The sequence below is a fragment of the Trematomus bernacchii genome, unplaced genomic scaffold, assembly GCF_902827165.1.
Source record: "Trematomus bernacchii unplaced genomic scaffold, fTreBer1.1, whole genome shotgun sequence".
In the NCBI taxonomy this organism is placed as follows: domain Eukaryota; kingdom Metazoa; phylum Chordata; class Actinopteri; order Perciformes; family Nototheniidae; genus Trematomus; species Trematomus bernacchii.
Window position 1 is genome coordinate 9,609,070 of NW_022987803.1, and position 15,824 is coordinate 9,624,893.

A 15,824-nucleotide genomic window follows, 5' to 3' on the forward strand; every position below is an offset into this window, starting at 1 on the left:
CATTGTTGGAGAAAAAAGCATAAATTATAAGAACAATTTGGCCACATTTTCATGAAACTTGATGGAGGGATCTAGCATGGGCCAAGGAAGAACCCAGTACATTTTGGATAGACTATTCCCAGGCATATTTTTCACTTTTGTTAACCGGATGCACTTCTAGTTTCCCTTTTATCTTGAATGGGAAATGAATACACAGGTTTATTTCAAACCCAGTTTCAAATGTTGCCTCAAAACTTAAAATTGTTTTAATTGTGGTTCCAAACTAGGTTAACCTTTTGAACGAAGCAAAAAAAGAAAAGATGATAAAACATAGCTACGCAACACGAAAATGTTCCTTCCTCTCTCTTGTACAAACAATATACAGAACCAGAGATAACGCCTTATTTATTTCACTCAGTCTTCTCCTCTGGGAAAGCTGGAGACTACATCACCCACAATGCACCATGATAGAAAACAGTTCTGTCGGGGAGTCTGGTATACTAGTAGCAGCTAATGTAGCATTGAGCCAATAGCTTAAAGCAAATATAAGGAGTGCCCAAAACGTCCCTTTCTTTTTCTTTTCTTTTCAACGTATATCCTTATTGCCTTAAGCGACATCACTTGAAGTAATGTATAAAATATGGCGCAGGTCCCTGTTGAGCTTCAAAAGGCTTTGTACCCCTTTCTTCACATACATAGTAGTGCATCTCAACACTTTGATGTGTACAATTGGTGTGGGTTTCCTTTAATGGGAAATCATCTCCCGTCGTTCATACTAGTTCTTTCCATTATATAAGCTACAAGTATCATTTTAATCAGTATTGTTTAACTTCCAGAAGAAGTGACATGCCATTTAAACTTCAACACCAACCACTTACTGTATGAACACTGAGCTCAGACAGCCAACAGAGCTCATGTCAAACGGTTTATTCCTTTGGGGAGAACAAGTTGCCATATTAAAAGCAGTTTGAGGCTAAAACAAAGCTTAAAGTAAACAGGTTTGTAAGAGCACAATATTTATTCCATTATTCTTGTTTATATTTATTGACTGTTGTATCGCTCTTTCTCAACCTTATTTACTTGTCTTGCCAAGTCAATAAAGAACTGATTAATATTTATTGGGATGGAGAAAAATAAAGGGCTGTTTGAGTGTCAGGATTTCTCACAGGGAACCTCTCTGTTCATTCTGCATTACAAAGAGCAGCTGCTTAATGTGCATATGTCACACGCAGCATTATCTTCGCATCATGTTAGCATTTCTGTGTCACCACGGCTTTACACAGCGTTATGTTAAGAGTCTATGGCAGGGAGGTAAAGCTAACATGGTTAGCATTAGTCACCCTCCACTGAGGCACATGATCAAAGAGATGTTCCAAATGTTAAACGGATGAAACACAGAATGATGACTCGGGTTGAGTCTTTAGAAGTTAGGCAGGCTTCGGGAGCGGGACAGTGGGCGGGCGTGGGCGCTCTTCTTCAGAATGTGCCAGTCTGTTGACATATGTAATGCCAGGTCTAAGGCCCTATATCATATCCACAAAGAGGTATGACATGGCCAAAAAAATAGATTTCTAGCCTAACGCTCAGACATCATTGGACTACATTTTATAGAAACAGATTGTTGCGGTTTACAGGAGCTATGTTGTCCTCTTGTGCGTGCAAACATACAATTAGCGAGTGTTTCAAAGCTCCACAACACAAGGAACGGATATTATTTGACCGATTTACCACATCTATCCAAAGGTTGTTGTGATGCAAGAAGATATTGCTTATTACCCAACGCTCTCAATACAAAATAAGACTTACAAATAACTGATTATGGCCAACATTACATTGTATTACAATTTATTTTGTCTATAAGTGGAATTTTGAAGATAGAACTTGGAGAATTATTATCAGAATTGGGAAACTTATGTTGCATATAAACCTTCTTTTTGAATTTAGTTTTATGTGTTTCTTGTTAATTTAAATACTTACGTCTAACTTCAAGGTTTACAAGTTCCATGTTTTCTCTTTGTGCGTTTAAACATTCAATTAGGGAATGTTTCATAAGCTTGGCAACACTAGGAAAGGGAATCATTTTCATTTCATTTTTACAATTTATTCAGAAGTTCAGTGTTGCAAGAAGATGTTTACAGCAAACAAGTTTCCTCATTTGTCTTCTTACAACTTTAAAAATATATAAATGGAAAGACAAATGTGGGAAATGAACTGCTGTTCCATTAAAGTAAGTAAAGCATTACTTATTTAGTGAATGACTGTAACTTAAGGTTGTAAAACATACTTAAAACAGCTGAAGTTAAATCTTCTAAACCACAACGGTCTCTTTCCTGTCCACACTAGTCTTTAGACCCCCGTTGAGGTCACACAGTGTCCAAGTAACACGCTGACAGACAGAGAGCAAGAGAGAGTAAAAGAAAATGAATGGTGTCTGTCGGTGCGTCCCGGCGGAGCCATCATTAATTAAGCGTGAGATTGGTTCTCTCCACTTCCCACCCCTGTCTCTCATTTTGTTGATCCTGAGATGTCAGGGGATTCGTCACTTCTCACCTCGGAAAAGGAAACAGCTAGTGCTGGTGAAGTGGACCAATAATAGATGTGAAGATATCAAAACACACACATTTAAAGTCTACACACACCCTCAACTAAAACAGCTGCACACACACTGGACTCCGGCTCGGTGTCAGATTCCTATTGCTCTCTTCCAGCACTGCGGTACATCACTAATGATAGCTCCACTCCCTCTACGGCCCTATACTACCCTGAGGGGTGGAGACATCTGCCAAACTGGTACAGGTCCTCTCTTTACCTCTCACACCACCGTGTTTGACAGCCGACTTGGGAACAGTAAAATTAAAGGCCTTGGCAAATGAAATTCCGCGACACAGCGGTGTGAATCAAAGTGCTATGGAAGGTTGTGGAAGAAGAATGAACGGAGCACGCTCTCGGAAGTAACGGGAAAAGTTAGGGAGGGCAAAAAAAAAAGTAGTTACCAAAGATAATTTGGCATCAAACAGCCGCATCTTGGGTATTGACAAAAGTGATATAGCTTCATCATTTCACCTTGAAAGGGAGAATGCTGTGTATAAAAGATCTTTCACATAACGCAGGAAACTTATTGACTTCCTTTGATATTAATAGCCTATGACACAAAATGCCATTTTCCCAGCGATGCCACGTTATTCTTTGATCCGATGTGACCTTGCTGATGGTGCCGGAGACAGATGCTGGTGTAATGTATCTCAGTTCAGTCATCATCATCGCGCATTACTCATGCTACGCGTAGACGGAAGAGAATATGGATTGCTCTGCTCTTGCTCCGGAACTTCAAAACCGCACTTATGAGAGCTTGACACTGGGCTATGGCTCTGACTCCCACACGGTTGCACTCTGATAGAGACATACAAGTGTCAAGGGCCATCACTGCACGCCGGGCAATCTGTCGTTGAGGTGAAGAGGCTGATAACAGCGGCTCCTGTCTGTCGTCCACCAACAACCCTGTCTCACCCCCCCTGAGGGAGAGTTATTGCTTTAATATGAACAACGATTGGTTCAATTTGTCCTCTGGGTGTCAAAGGACTGCTCGGCGTGATTACTTTCTTGGCACGGCGGTGACATTCATTGGCTTCGAGTCAGGACGTATTGGAGAAAGGCCTCTGTTAGGCCGGAGTGGGTGAATGACAGATACAGATGGACGGAGAAAAGAAGACAGAGAGAGAGGCAAGGCCGGCTTTGCACACCTCGACGAGCAGCAGCATGCAATCCTCTTAGATTGAGAAATACAGTATTCTGACCTTGGCTGATCAAAATAGGGAGAAAAAAAGCAGCGCCGCTCCAATCCACCCACTCACAGAAAAGTCACAAAAACACATCAAACAGAGGGGAGGGCTTTTGCATTTTTGGCATTTCACTTTATCACATTTTTAAAGCTGATAATTAGGGGACAAAACATTCAGCTCACACACTCAAGTTTCTCAAGGAACAATGCAATTGAATGCAACTTTACCAACACTTTGGACACTAACCAATGGGTTTATGGAAGGAGTTTGACATTTTTGGAAAAGCAATCATTTCCTTTCCTGTCCAGAATAAGATACAACAGTTGATACAGTGTACAGTTAACATGAAGCTGGAGCCAGCAGCCGGTTAGTTTAGCTTAGCATAAAGACAGCTATCTTATCAGTTATCTTCAGACAGTCAGTCTAGCTGTTTTCCCCGTTTCTAGTCTTTGTGCTAATCTAAGATAACCAGCTGTTGGCTCTTGGATTCATATTCATCAGACATATATACGAGGGGAATCAATTTCCTCATCCAACTCTGGATAAGGAAGTTAATAAGCGTATCCCCCAAAATATTGAACTATTCCTTGAAGATAAGTTCAGGATATTATTTGCATTGTTGACTCAAATCGTTCTACAAACTGGGCCTGAAAAGGCACTTACTATATGGATTACATAAAAAAAGCATTACTCGTTTTTGGAGTGTTCTTCTTTTGCAAATTAATTATTTGAAAAAATAAATAATAATATGATAATATCTTTATCGTGAATTCTGTTTTGGCTACAATACTCCTTCAGTAAAAATCGGATTTTGACAATTTTATAATTATTCCTCCAAATTCTCTTTAGATATTGTGATTATTTCCTTGTCGTGAAATCTTTTGGCCACAATTGGCTGTCCTGATTGGAACACACACAGAACCATCTTTGAATTGGAACTAACGTCACTCACCGCACACATACATACTGAAGCACACATGTTGCCTGCCTTACCTGAATGGTGGGTGGTGAACGCTGTTTGCGCGTGGTCGTAGTGGAGAGCGTGGTGGTGGTCTCAATAAAGGTGGTGGACATCTCCGGCGGCACCGAGGTGGTGGTGCGTGCGGCGCCCCGGCTCACCGGCACATCGCCCACCAGCCGCACACTGCCGTTCACCTTGATGCTGGCGTGGCCCACGGCGGCCATGTTGAGGACTTTGAGGCCGTTGTAATAGAGGCCGGAGAGCTGGCCCTGGTAGGGTCGCTTCCGGTCGTTTCCGCCGATGGAGATCGTGGCCTGGGTGTTGAAGATTGTCAGCTGCCGGCCTGGCGCGGAGGGAGGGACGATAGTATTTATACGCTTGTGATCTAAAAGCGGAGGAACTACTTTTTTATTGCGGGTAAAAAGCATTAACGGAAAAATACTATGTCAGTTACCACTATGGATTTACTGCTTGATTAAATGAGTGAGGATGGATGTAAAATGGTTAAAAGTGATGAAACATGCTGAAAAAACTCCAGTATCAGTTCTCAACAACCCCACCTGTTCTGTTCACTCTAAAAGCCTGCACTGTTATCTACAATAGGAAGGCTTTTTCTCTTGGACAACACAAGAAAAAGCCCCCTGAAAGAGCTAATGCTGAAAACAACACAAATCATTCAGCTATAGCAGCTTTATCGTAACACATGCAGGTGTAGACATTTCTTTTTTGTAAAAATGAGCTAGAATAAGTTCCACAGGCACGCTTAATATTCTCTGGACAAAACAGTGGACTCATGCGGTAGGATGATTAATAAATATGGATACAGGGTTTGGCATATTATGATAAAGTATGAGCAATACACACTCACTACATGTCATGGGGAATTTCATTAGGAGACGTCTAAATATCCTTGTCAAAACACAGAGCTCATGCATTAATTATGAAATGAAAATGTACCAAACTTTTACAATACTAGAATCATAATTGAAAATCTCATTTGTATAATTTACATACAGAAAGCACTGCATGCCTGTCTTATTTGCACAATTACAATACACAAGGAATGACAGGGAGAGGACGTACATGTCACAGAAGCGAAAAATGAAATAGCACGTGTGGAGTCATGCAGGCAGCAGTAATGGGGTTTTTCACACCTGAGTTTTAGCAGTTGTTAAAGGGACTTTATAATCAGGTTAAGATCTTTATGTGCAATGGACTTTAAAAAGCAGTTTATGATGATATTATGTGGAGTAAGAGAGGCAGGAGTAGATTTCTTTGAATCCTCGCAAATGTTTTAAACATAAACGAGGTTGATTTCAGTGATTGAAAAGTCTATCAGGGCACGTTGGCAGGCTTTGCTGTCAAAAAGGCTCCAATTAGCTCTCCATCACCAAACAAGTGAGGATTTGATGGTGTGCGATGGGTCTAACTACAATCAGATGAATTACAGCAGGGAGAAACACCTGCTGTTTGGAAGGTTTTCAGGGGGGTATGCCCACTGATTAGTTTGTTCTCAAACATTGCAGAGGATTTGAGCCAAGCCTACTGTTGCATGCTGTCCCTTTAGACAATTTTGCACACAGTACTTATCTTTGCATGGTTTTAAAAGCTCTTCCCAGTCCCTTTAACTGGACATCATGATTCAACACAATTTTAAAGGATGACAATGACAAAAAGGGGGAAGAAATTAAAAATACAAACCAAAGGAGAGAACTCTTTTTTTTAAACTTGATTTTTTAAAAGGGTTTAAGGGGTGGTTTTTCATTCTCAGAGGTTGAAAGGGAACAAGCCGATGAAATGACAGAAAAATAAAAAGAGAAACATTCTAGAAGGTCGATAGAGATTTACCTTTCTCCTGAAGCCAATCTTCTACTGGCCGGGTATATTTGAACGGGATTTTCTTATTTGCCATTTGATAGCGCTCAATGTCGCTGTTGCCTTTAAAGTTTGAGAGTTTAACAAACAGCTTGAAACAGTCGGCAACAGCAACAGACATCAAACATTTATACAGTGGTTTATAACGATGTTTATCTTTGTTTAGAAGAATTTATAAAAGCTTTATGATGAGTTTTTCTTTCAAGTAGCTTTAGTTTATATGTTTTAAATGTATATTTATACAGCACACTCCACACCAATATTTAACAAAGTATCCATAGACTAAAAGCACATTTTCATAGCACTCAAGGAAAAGACACTTTTTAAACAACCTGCAAGAAAAGGTAAAAACACAGGAAATACAACCAGTCTACATAATACAATCATTATATTGCATAACAAAGACAATAGGCATCACATGGTTAAACAGCTAGAACATGCATTAACTGCCTTTCTGTGTAGCCAATTGGAGATAATTAATATGCACTTGTTCTCCCACTGGACACCACCTGCTTTAATATTTCAAGGGCCAAGAAATGATTGGGTTGGAAGCGTATTTGAAAGGAAAGAGCTGTGTAGTTTGTAAGGGGGCAACGATGGAGGAGGAAGTGGTAATATGAAGTACTGCAGACCTACTGTATGGGGAGGGAAGTCCCACAGCGACACAGATTCGAGGAGGACAATGCATACAAATGATATCATTACCGACATGGTGGGAGGTCTTTTTGAGAAAAAAGAGCTGAACCCCAGCTGCGGCTAATAGGCCACCTTTTACATTGAATGTTAAGTGTGTGCTTAGTGTTTTTTCTGGCATGTTCCATTGTGTATTTTCCAGGTTGCAATATTTTGAGGCATTCCCTAAAAGACACCGACAATACGATTGGGACATTCAACTTCAAATATTTTGGGGTATGACAAAAGACTGTGAAGCCTTTAAAGAATAATGACACCATGATGTCACTCAGTAACCAGATGGGAAGATATTTGGAGGAAAAAAGGGCATCAGTATTCCATGATTTATAACACAAATGAAAGGGCAAGGCTTTACAATTGTGAGAAAAGGCTTTCTGGAAATGCTGCTTGGAGTCTCTCAGGTGATTTATCTACTGACTACATTATACACACACATACTCAAGGCAACATGAGTGCATCCCTATTTTCACTCTTGGGCAGAAGCCTCTACTATAATGGCTTGGCTGAGGCTCAGGAGGTACAGTGGGTTGTCCAATGATCGGTGGTTTCGATCTCTGGTTCATCCAGTCCTTGGGCAAGATGCTGAACCCCAAATTGCTCCCAAAGGCACAGCCATTGGTGGAGAGTATGTGTGAATGAGCATTGGACTAGATGATGAGCATTTTGGCAGCCTGTGAAGCCGCTCGGCCATTGATGTATGACTGTGTGTGAACTATTAAATGTTGGCATGAGGTGTCAGAACCCCTCAGAGCCGGAAGACTCAAAAGGCGCTGTAAAAACAAAAGTCTTTCCACATTCAAGTCAATATTAAAGCACCCTTAGCGTTGTTATTGTTAGGGTAAACAACAGATCTATCTTATTAGGTTTTTAAACCACGGGACACACAGGCCGATCCCCTGTGTTTGTTAGACCAATCCAACACAACTCCCTTCAACCCTCAGAGGACTTTTGACCTTTTTTTTGTTTGCCCGTTACATAGAGTGGTGAAGTCCCTCCCCTTCCGGTGGACCTCCATGGGACCTTATTTCGGAAAAATTATGTATTGAAGTCAATGGAGAGAGAAAGATTATCTTTCGATCCCGTTTGAATTGTGCCACGAATTACACATATGATGTTTATCAATTTAAAAGATAATTTTGCAAGTCAAAAAAAAAAAAAATGTGTCGTAAAACTGTGAAGTAACACATTTGTTTGTGTGAAACGCTCAATGAACTACATCTCTGGTCAACAACACACGTCACCAAGATGGCCGTCACTACTGTCTTGTCAACAAAACGATTGACTATCCTCACTATCACCACAATGAAACACGTCCTGAAGAATGTCATGCAAAGCTGCCTGCCTGCCTTCCTTTGATTCTCTCTGAACTGCCTGGTCGTTTTAATGTTTAATGTCAACCATTTGTGCAGATAGCATGAAGTAGAGAAGATCGCTAGCGTTAGTGTTAGCATTTCTCCCCCGGGCTTAAATGGTGTATTATAGAATGATCACACCGGTGACAGTACTATTCAAAGGGTTCACGAAATATGACTACTACTCTTACTGTTTAACATTTTGGGTTACTTAATGTTACTTCATGTTAAGGCTAATAAAAATGACAAGGCTGTAATGCTAACTAATGTGCTAGCTACTAGCTAGGTAGCTAACTTGATCAAGCCACTCCTGGTCCTTTCATCAGACGGGAAGCAAAAGAACGAGCAAGACCCATTGCTGGTATAATAACAACCTGGTACTAAGCACACAGGCATCTTGTTAAAGTTATCTTATCTTAGCCAGCGCCATATAGATAGATTATATCTATATTGCGCTGATCTTAGGTATCTGAATGGTGGAGGAAAACAATTGTGACATCACTTACGCGACTCTGGGATTTGTAGTCTTTCTAGTTACGTATTTTTCATAGTCTTATATTTCAACAGTTTTACGACAAACTGTGACTTTTTTGACATGGAAATTATTTTTTAAGATTGACAAACATCATATGTGTAATTCATGGCACAATTCAAACGGGATCGAAAGATACGTTTTCTTTCCCCATTGACTTCAATACATAATTTTTCCGAAATAAGGTCCCATTACCCGGAAGTAGGTGGGCGTGACTTCGCCACTCTATTGGAATAGCCAAAAGCCCTGCAGTGCGTCTCATACACACTTAAGGGGGATTTGTGTGTCTGTATTTGACGCCCTTGGAGTGAGACCAGGCTGCCAATTTCGAGCCACCTGACCAAGTGTGTTTTCTGGGTAAGATATCATGCCTGTCTTTGTTCTACACAGTCTTCTTTTTGTTCTTTCGTGGTTCAGTTATTACCTGCATATCTGAATACCAACTGTTCCCACCTGCTGAATACAATTGCACATAAGGAGGGAGCACACCACAGTTACATTAAACTGTTCATTAAGCCACTTATGCGGCAAAGTAGTTAGGTACCCCATATGCTCGTATCAGTTTCCTCTCCTCACTCCTCTATTCTATCGGTCCTTTCTACCTGTCGGAGAAGAAAAAAAAAAAACTGGCCAAGTTCTCAGCTTAAAGCCAGCTGGACGGGATGTGTGTGGATATGGCTGTGAGGGATCTCCAGGAGCTAAAGGACCGTATCTGCAGCGTGCCAGCAGGTTAATCAGCTACTCGCAGGGCTCCAGCCCTATTCCTTTGATCTCAGAGAGGTTTCGGGTGGCAGCCAAATACACTCTCCATTGGACGAGGACCACATAGGGAGGTATGATGGCTGCAGAAACCAGAGGACTGACGGAAAGGTGAGGACTTTCGTGGAAGTAGGTGGAGGGATGGATTGGGGCGGGAATAACACAGAGGGGAGGATCTGCAGCGTCTACAAAGCGTTGCTAATATGTTCACTTAGCTGGAGTGAAATCACATCTGAAACTGAGAGAATGCAGGGTAAGCTTGGCCTGCACTGCTAATGGCTTGGTCTCAGGTATAACTCTTACATTGTTCTGGGTGATTAATGAGGTGACAGCCACCCCTGTAATGAATACACCACAAGCTAATTGTCCAACTAATGAGAAAAATCTCTCTAGTTTGTCAATTTGATATTCAATTTCTAAAGGTGACTCCAGAATGGATGACCTTACCAATAAAAGCAGTATTGTTTATTATAAAAATCAATCTTTTTTTCAAATCAGAGTGGACACATATTTCACTATTTGTATATGAAGCGGACAGTGAAATTAAGCAACATTATGTGTTTGATTATTTCTCATATTTCGGTGTCATCTAAAAATCTATTATTAGGTTGCACATATATACCTTTCAACTATGCAATAATGATTGAGTCTTTGATTACACTTTGTTAACTTGTTCGGTTATAAATCTCCAGCACAGACAACCTAATTTCTGTTTTCTTATTATAAACACTTAGTATACACAATATTTTAGCAATTCAATTCTTAATAAATAATACCTAAGGGAATCTGTCCAATGTGATAAATTAATAAGTAGAACGTATTGTGTTTGGAACTGGATCCTGGGCCACCTTAATTTAAATTATATTGAGCCTGGTGTCTCTGACATCATGTAGCAGGGATTTTCTTGATTATTCTTACTACACATAATCATTGTAACCTTTGTGTTATATTTCTAAATCTGAGCTTGTGTTCTGTGTTTTTTTGGTTGCATTTTCTTTGTCTTTTATATATTATTTCTCCCTCTTGTGCATCAATACTTAGTTTTTTTTACTTGTACTAAAATGCATAAACATATTGTATGTATGAATATGTATTGTTATTGGTACTGTAGTTGCAATATTACTACAATTATTATCATTATTATTATTATTATTATTAGTAGCAGCTAACGTAGTAGTAGGACTAAATTCCTATGCAGTGTTAACAACATTTTGGTATTATTTTTTTACATTTCCACATGTGCATACCATGCATATTTAGCATTACTCTCACACTTCTGACTGGCTGATGCAAACCTTTTTCACACTGTTAATATTTCATATTTGTTGCTGTTTCCATGTCTCTTTTAGCCCTAATGAATGCATCCCCCACTTTTTTCCTCCCAGCCCAAACAAAGTGTAAATGTTTCCCCTTTGGTGGCAGCCGTTCAGTCAACACAAACACTGGCACGCCGACAGTCATCTGCTGGTCGTTCGCTTCGTTCTATTCAGTTTACTTGCCAGACTAATCTCACCGGGGTTCCATCGCCGTGCCAGGCCTGAGAGTGCATCAAAACTGCGAAAAATGGCTGCTGTGACAGGCTCCTGGCATTTTCTCAATTTGGGGATGATGAGTACGTTTGGTAAACTGCTGCCTTGTCCAAAAAGGCATCATCCCCGGTTCCGGCCCATAGCTGTTTCAGCACCTTGTTATGTGTATCCTGCACTGCCCACCTCATTCCCAAATCCATGTGTTTCTTCTTTAGTCACTCATTCTGTTTTTCTATTCACTATCCTTTATTCTCTTCCCCTCCGTCTCTCTGCATTACAATCGTCCCTCTTTGCTTTTCTCGGCTGACTCACACCTCTTCAGCTAGAGTCAGAATGTTCTGGTATCATTAATCGACTCTTTTTTCCCTTTCTCTTCTTCTCTACCCATCTATCTGTCTACACGTCAGCTCTTTCTACCTTCTGTCAACTTATTCCAGTCATCTACTCCATTAAATGCCTCTGTGTTCTTTCACTGTCTGCATTTCTTCTCTATTCACCCACGTTCCTCTGGGTTTTTTTTCTTCCTGCTTTGCTTTTCCCTCTATCCTCTTTCCCTTCTCTCTCCGACGTCAGACAAAGCCACGGAGTAAATTCATCATTTATCAGGTCGCTCTGAAATGTATGGTGTTGAAAGGATGAATTAGACTGGCGGCTTCCACGCTCAGCTTAGTCGGGGTTCTGAGAGCGACAGAGATTGTGTCTCAGATAGGGCTAATCATGTTTGGCCCCGGGGACGCGCGGGGGTTTATCTCGTTCCCGAGGAATTGTTTTGTCTGAATTTCAAGACAAAGATTGGCAGATATCTCGAAAAACGGTTCTACTCATTGTGCCTGTTTCAGGTTGCAGGAGCATTGTGTGCATTGCTGCCTGGATAAAGGTCTTTGTGTGTTTGAAAATGAACACAAGGCCAACCCTCCTGTGACCAGAAATGATGGAACAACACACACACACACACACACACACACACACACACACACACACACACACACACACACACACACACACACACACACACACACACACACACACACACACACACACACACACACACACACACACAGACACAGACGCGCTATCACCCCAGGGACAAGCAGAGAGTAGTTAGGCCAATGGTCATTCATCTGAGACAACGCCTGGACCGCAGCCAGCTCCGGCAAAACGTGATGCACGATTTCCGCCTGGCTCGGTCTAATAATTCCCTCATTCAAAGATACAAACTCATGAAAAAGATCATGTAATCCAAAATCAAAGAGTGCAAGGATTCGGAGAGTTATATAAGGAAATTGGAACCCTCTCACTAAACAAAGGCAAGCCCCTGCAGTAATGTGGGTTGTCACAAAAGTAAAATCACGATTGTAGGAGAGAGGAACGACGAATGGAAAAAGGAGGGGAAACGCGGAATAAAAAGGAATTGATGACAATTCTCATAGTCATCAAAGCATTGTTTGAAGGGGGGGGGAGGGATACAATAAGGCAGTCTACACGCACATACACTCAACGCCCACACACTAACACTAAACTCACGTAAGCTGCTGATGGAAATGCAGCTGTTTGGGATCAGGAATTGTTGTGTAAAAGTTATTCTGTGTGTTATGCTTCAATAGCCCTCACATTTAAATGCCCAATCATTATATTGTTATTGTTGTTTGTGATAATCACTATAATCATGGGCTTCCTGGAAATTGTGTTTAGATAAAATATTAGTTTGCAAAAAATACATTTTACATTCTACCTTCAAACTTCAAATCGTCAAAAGAGGAGAACTCTGTTTATTACTGAAGTTGTGGTGGTGGTGTTGTGATGGATGCACTGTATTGAAATATACGTTTGCATAGGGGTGGGCAAAATATCAGAACTACCTACAAATATAATGCTGTCCAGTTTAAAAAGACTGCAAACTGCAAGCTCAATAATAAAAATGTATTGCATATTAAAATGTATTTATTTATTGGTTAATCTTTTATTCAAAGAGAACATGCTCGTCTTGCTGCTCGTGCCTATTTCCCTATCTTTAGCAATATCGCCAAATTCCACTATGATAGTAACTATAATACAATAACAATGTTTTATCATATAATGAAGGTCTATCCCAAGAAAGATGGAAATGTGTTTAAATTAGACCCAGCATTAATCTAGGTCACGTTGTAAAAACCTCCTGCTGCCATTTAAAGCAGATAGTAAGGCCTTTGTACTTTGGTGGTGTAACTTTGTAAACACTGCTGTTAAGATGTCCAATTTACAAGCCCAAGGCTATTTTGCAAGCGGCTTTGAATGACAAGCAATCCACCGACACCTTTGTTCTCACCTATTCCTCAACAGGGCGAAAGGGCATACCCGGATCCGGTAACAGTTTATTGAACGACCTGAGAGCCGTCTTGGCGGGCTGCTCTCTTCAAGTTGAGCATAGGAGTGTGCGAAAGCAGTCGATGAGTCTGCACCCCTAACATGTAATTACTCATGAGATGACAACGCCTTTACAAGGCAGAGAGGGCGGGCAAAAAAAAATCAATCATCGTTGAATTGCTATCACTGAGTGTCCTGCAAATTACCTGTGCAGAATAGAAAAATAAATTACCACGCATTCGATCCCCTGACCTCAACTCGATGGCAGGCGGACAGAAAAAGGGAACAAAACTTCGACAGAATAACTAGGAATGAATACAAAGCTCAAATAAATCAAACCTCTTTCTGTTAAACTGAGACACAAACCCAACGGACATCTAGCAGTGATTTTTTAATGGACGCTAGCTTTCGATCATAGACATTGACGGACATATTGATAGAACGATTGAACGCTGATGGAGAAAGCATTTTCACATAACTATGACAATGATAGGTGCTCAGCTGGATGTACTGGTCTTTAAATATGGAGAATGGTTGAAAAACAAAACAACCGCAACCTCCGCAAATGCCTACGGGATGGAGATGTCAATCGTGAACATGTCGTGTCCCAGATGTTTTGGAGTTTCTCAGTATTCCCCAGTATTAGTGCGGCTGAAATGCAGTTACGAAACCCTTCCTACTTTATTTGGTCCACGAAAAAAAATAAAAGCGGAAGACAGCCGATGGCAAAAGAAAGCCAGAGACAGAAGAGATTAGCATCACCTGCGCTGGCATTGAACCAGAGCAAAACAGCGTGCCAGGTCACGGCAGGAGAGGAGGCTGCCCTGTCCTCGATGATGACGCAACTAGGAGCGCGCTGTAGGGCTGCTGAGACATAGGGCTGAGAAGTGAAAGGGATCAACTCCTATTTATTTGCTCCTTACCATCGGGGGAGCATCAGCATTTTTGTTCTGTTTTCAAAAGTCTTAGCTAGGGATTCGCAGTTCTGGTCCCATTACCTCCACATCTGGTAATGTAACTATTCAATCTTCAACATTATCCTACATCTGTTTCCGTCCAATTATGTCTTGCTGCCGCGGTACAATCTTACCTCAGAGATCAATGAAGTTTCATATTATCTTTTGTCATCCCAACTTCTCTTCGCCTCAACTGCCACTTTGTGCCCGTGTTGCTTCCCTGTGCGCCTGCTCCGTTTGACTGAGTGAAATTGAAGAGTGGGTAATAGGGAACAAGGAAACAACTGTGGCCTCTCCTAAGCTGGCTGGCAATGTAGACACCGATATCAAAGACCAGGAGAGCCAACTCAATTTAATGGACTGTTAAGTAGAAGCGGGAGAGGGGTTTTTTCCCCCCTTCCTTCCTCCTCTCTCTCACACCTCGCTAGCTGATCGGCACATCTCTGTTCCAAATGAAGGAAGTGCCTGAGCGAGCACTGTTTGATGACCCCATTTGTATTCTGCTGCTGTGCTGCTTTTGCTGAGCTGGGAATGAGAGATATAGGCAGGCAGCGGCTTCATCTGGCCAACCGGCCACCCTTGGTTTCTGCCTCTATCCTCTCCTTGCTTACCCACTGACCAAATGTGTCTTGGTGCCTTTCCCTAAGTACCATTCCAGATTTGTTCTTGTTGGAACCCTTTGCTAAAGCAAAAAGGTGATGTCCAGTGGTGAAAACTCAGACAAATCTATCAGACAAATATTTAAAAAAGAGGCAGTACCTGTTGGAAAGTGTTCATTGACGGGCCAGTTGTCCACCTGCAAGGTGGCGTTACCCCCGTTCCTGGTGAATCGGACCAAATGGTATTTTCCGTCGTCGATGTCGGTGGTTGTCTCCTTAACACTGATGTCCACCGTCCCAATGTTAAATGTCACACTTATTTTGCCTTGATCCTGGAAAAGACACAAAGAAAAAAAACACAGAATAAGTTAGGGATCTGATTCCAGCATTGGATTAATCCACATATTTGAATACAGTACTTTTTCTGAACTAGCAACTGGCATTACTCGCAGAAAGCTATGTTTCTC

At 41.2% G+C, this 15,824-nt stretch overlaps 1 protein-coding gene across 2 annotated transcripts in view; it reads right to left on the reverse strand.

Annotated features, from left to right (window-relative positions):
• LOC117498559 (neurexin-3b-like) overlaps positions 1-15,824 on the reverse strand; it is a 314,909-nt gene that overhangs the window by 30,731 nt on the left and 268,354 nt on the right. For both annotated transcript variants that reach the window (XM_034150741.1, XM_034150742.1), the window contains exons 20-22: positions 15,518-15,689; positions 6,568-6,657; positions 4,752-5,062 (exon numbers count right to left, since the gene is read on the reverse strand). In XM_034150741.1, the coding sequence (XP_034006632.1) occupies positions 4,752-5,062; positions 6,568-6,657; positions 15,518-15,689 (573 nt within the window). The remainder of the gene's footprint in view (positions 1-4,751; positions 5,063-6,567; positions 6,658-15,517; positions 15,690-15,824) is intronic.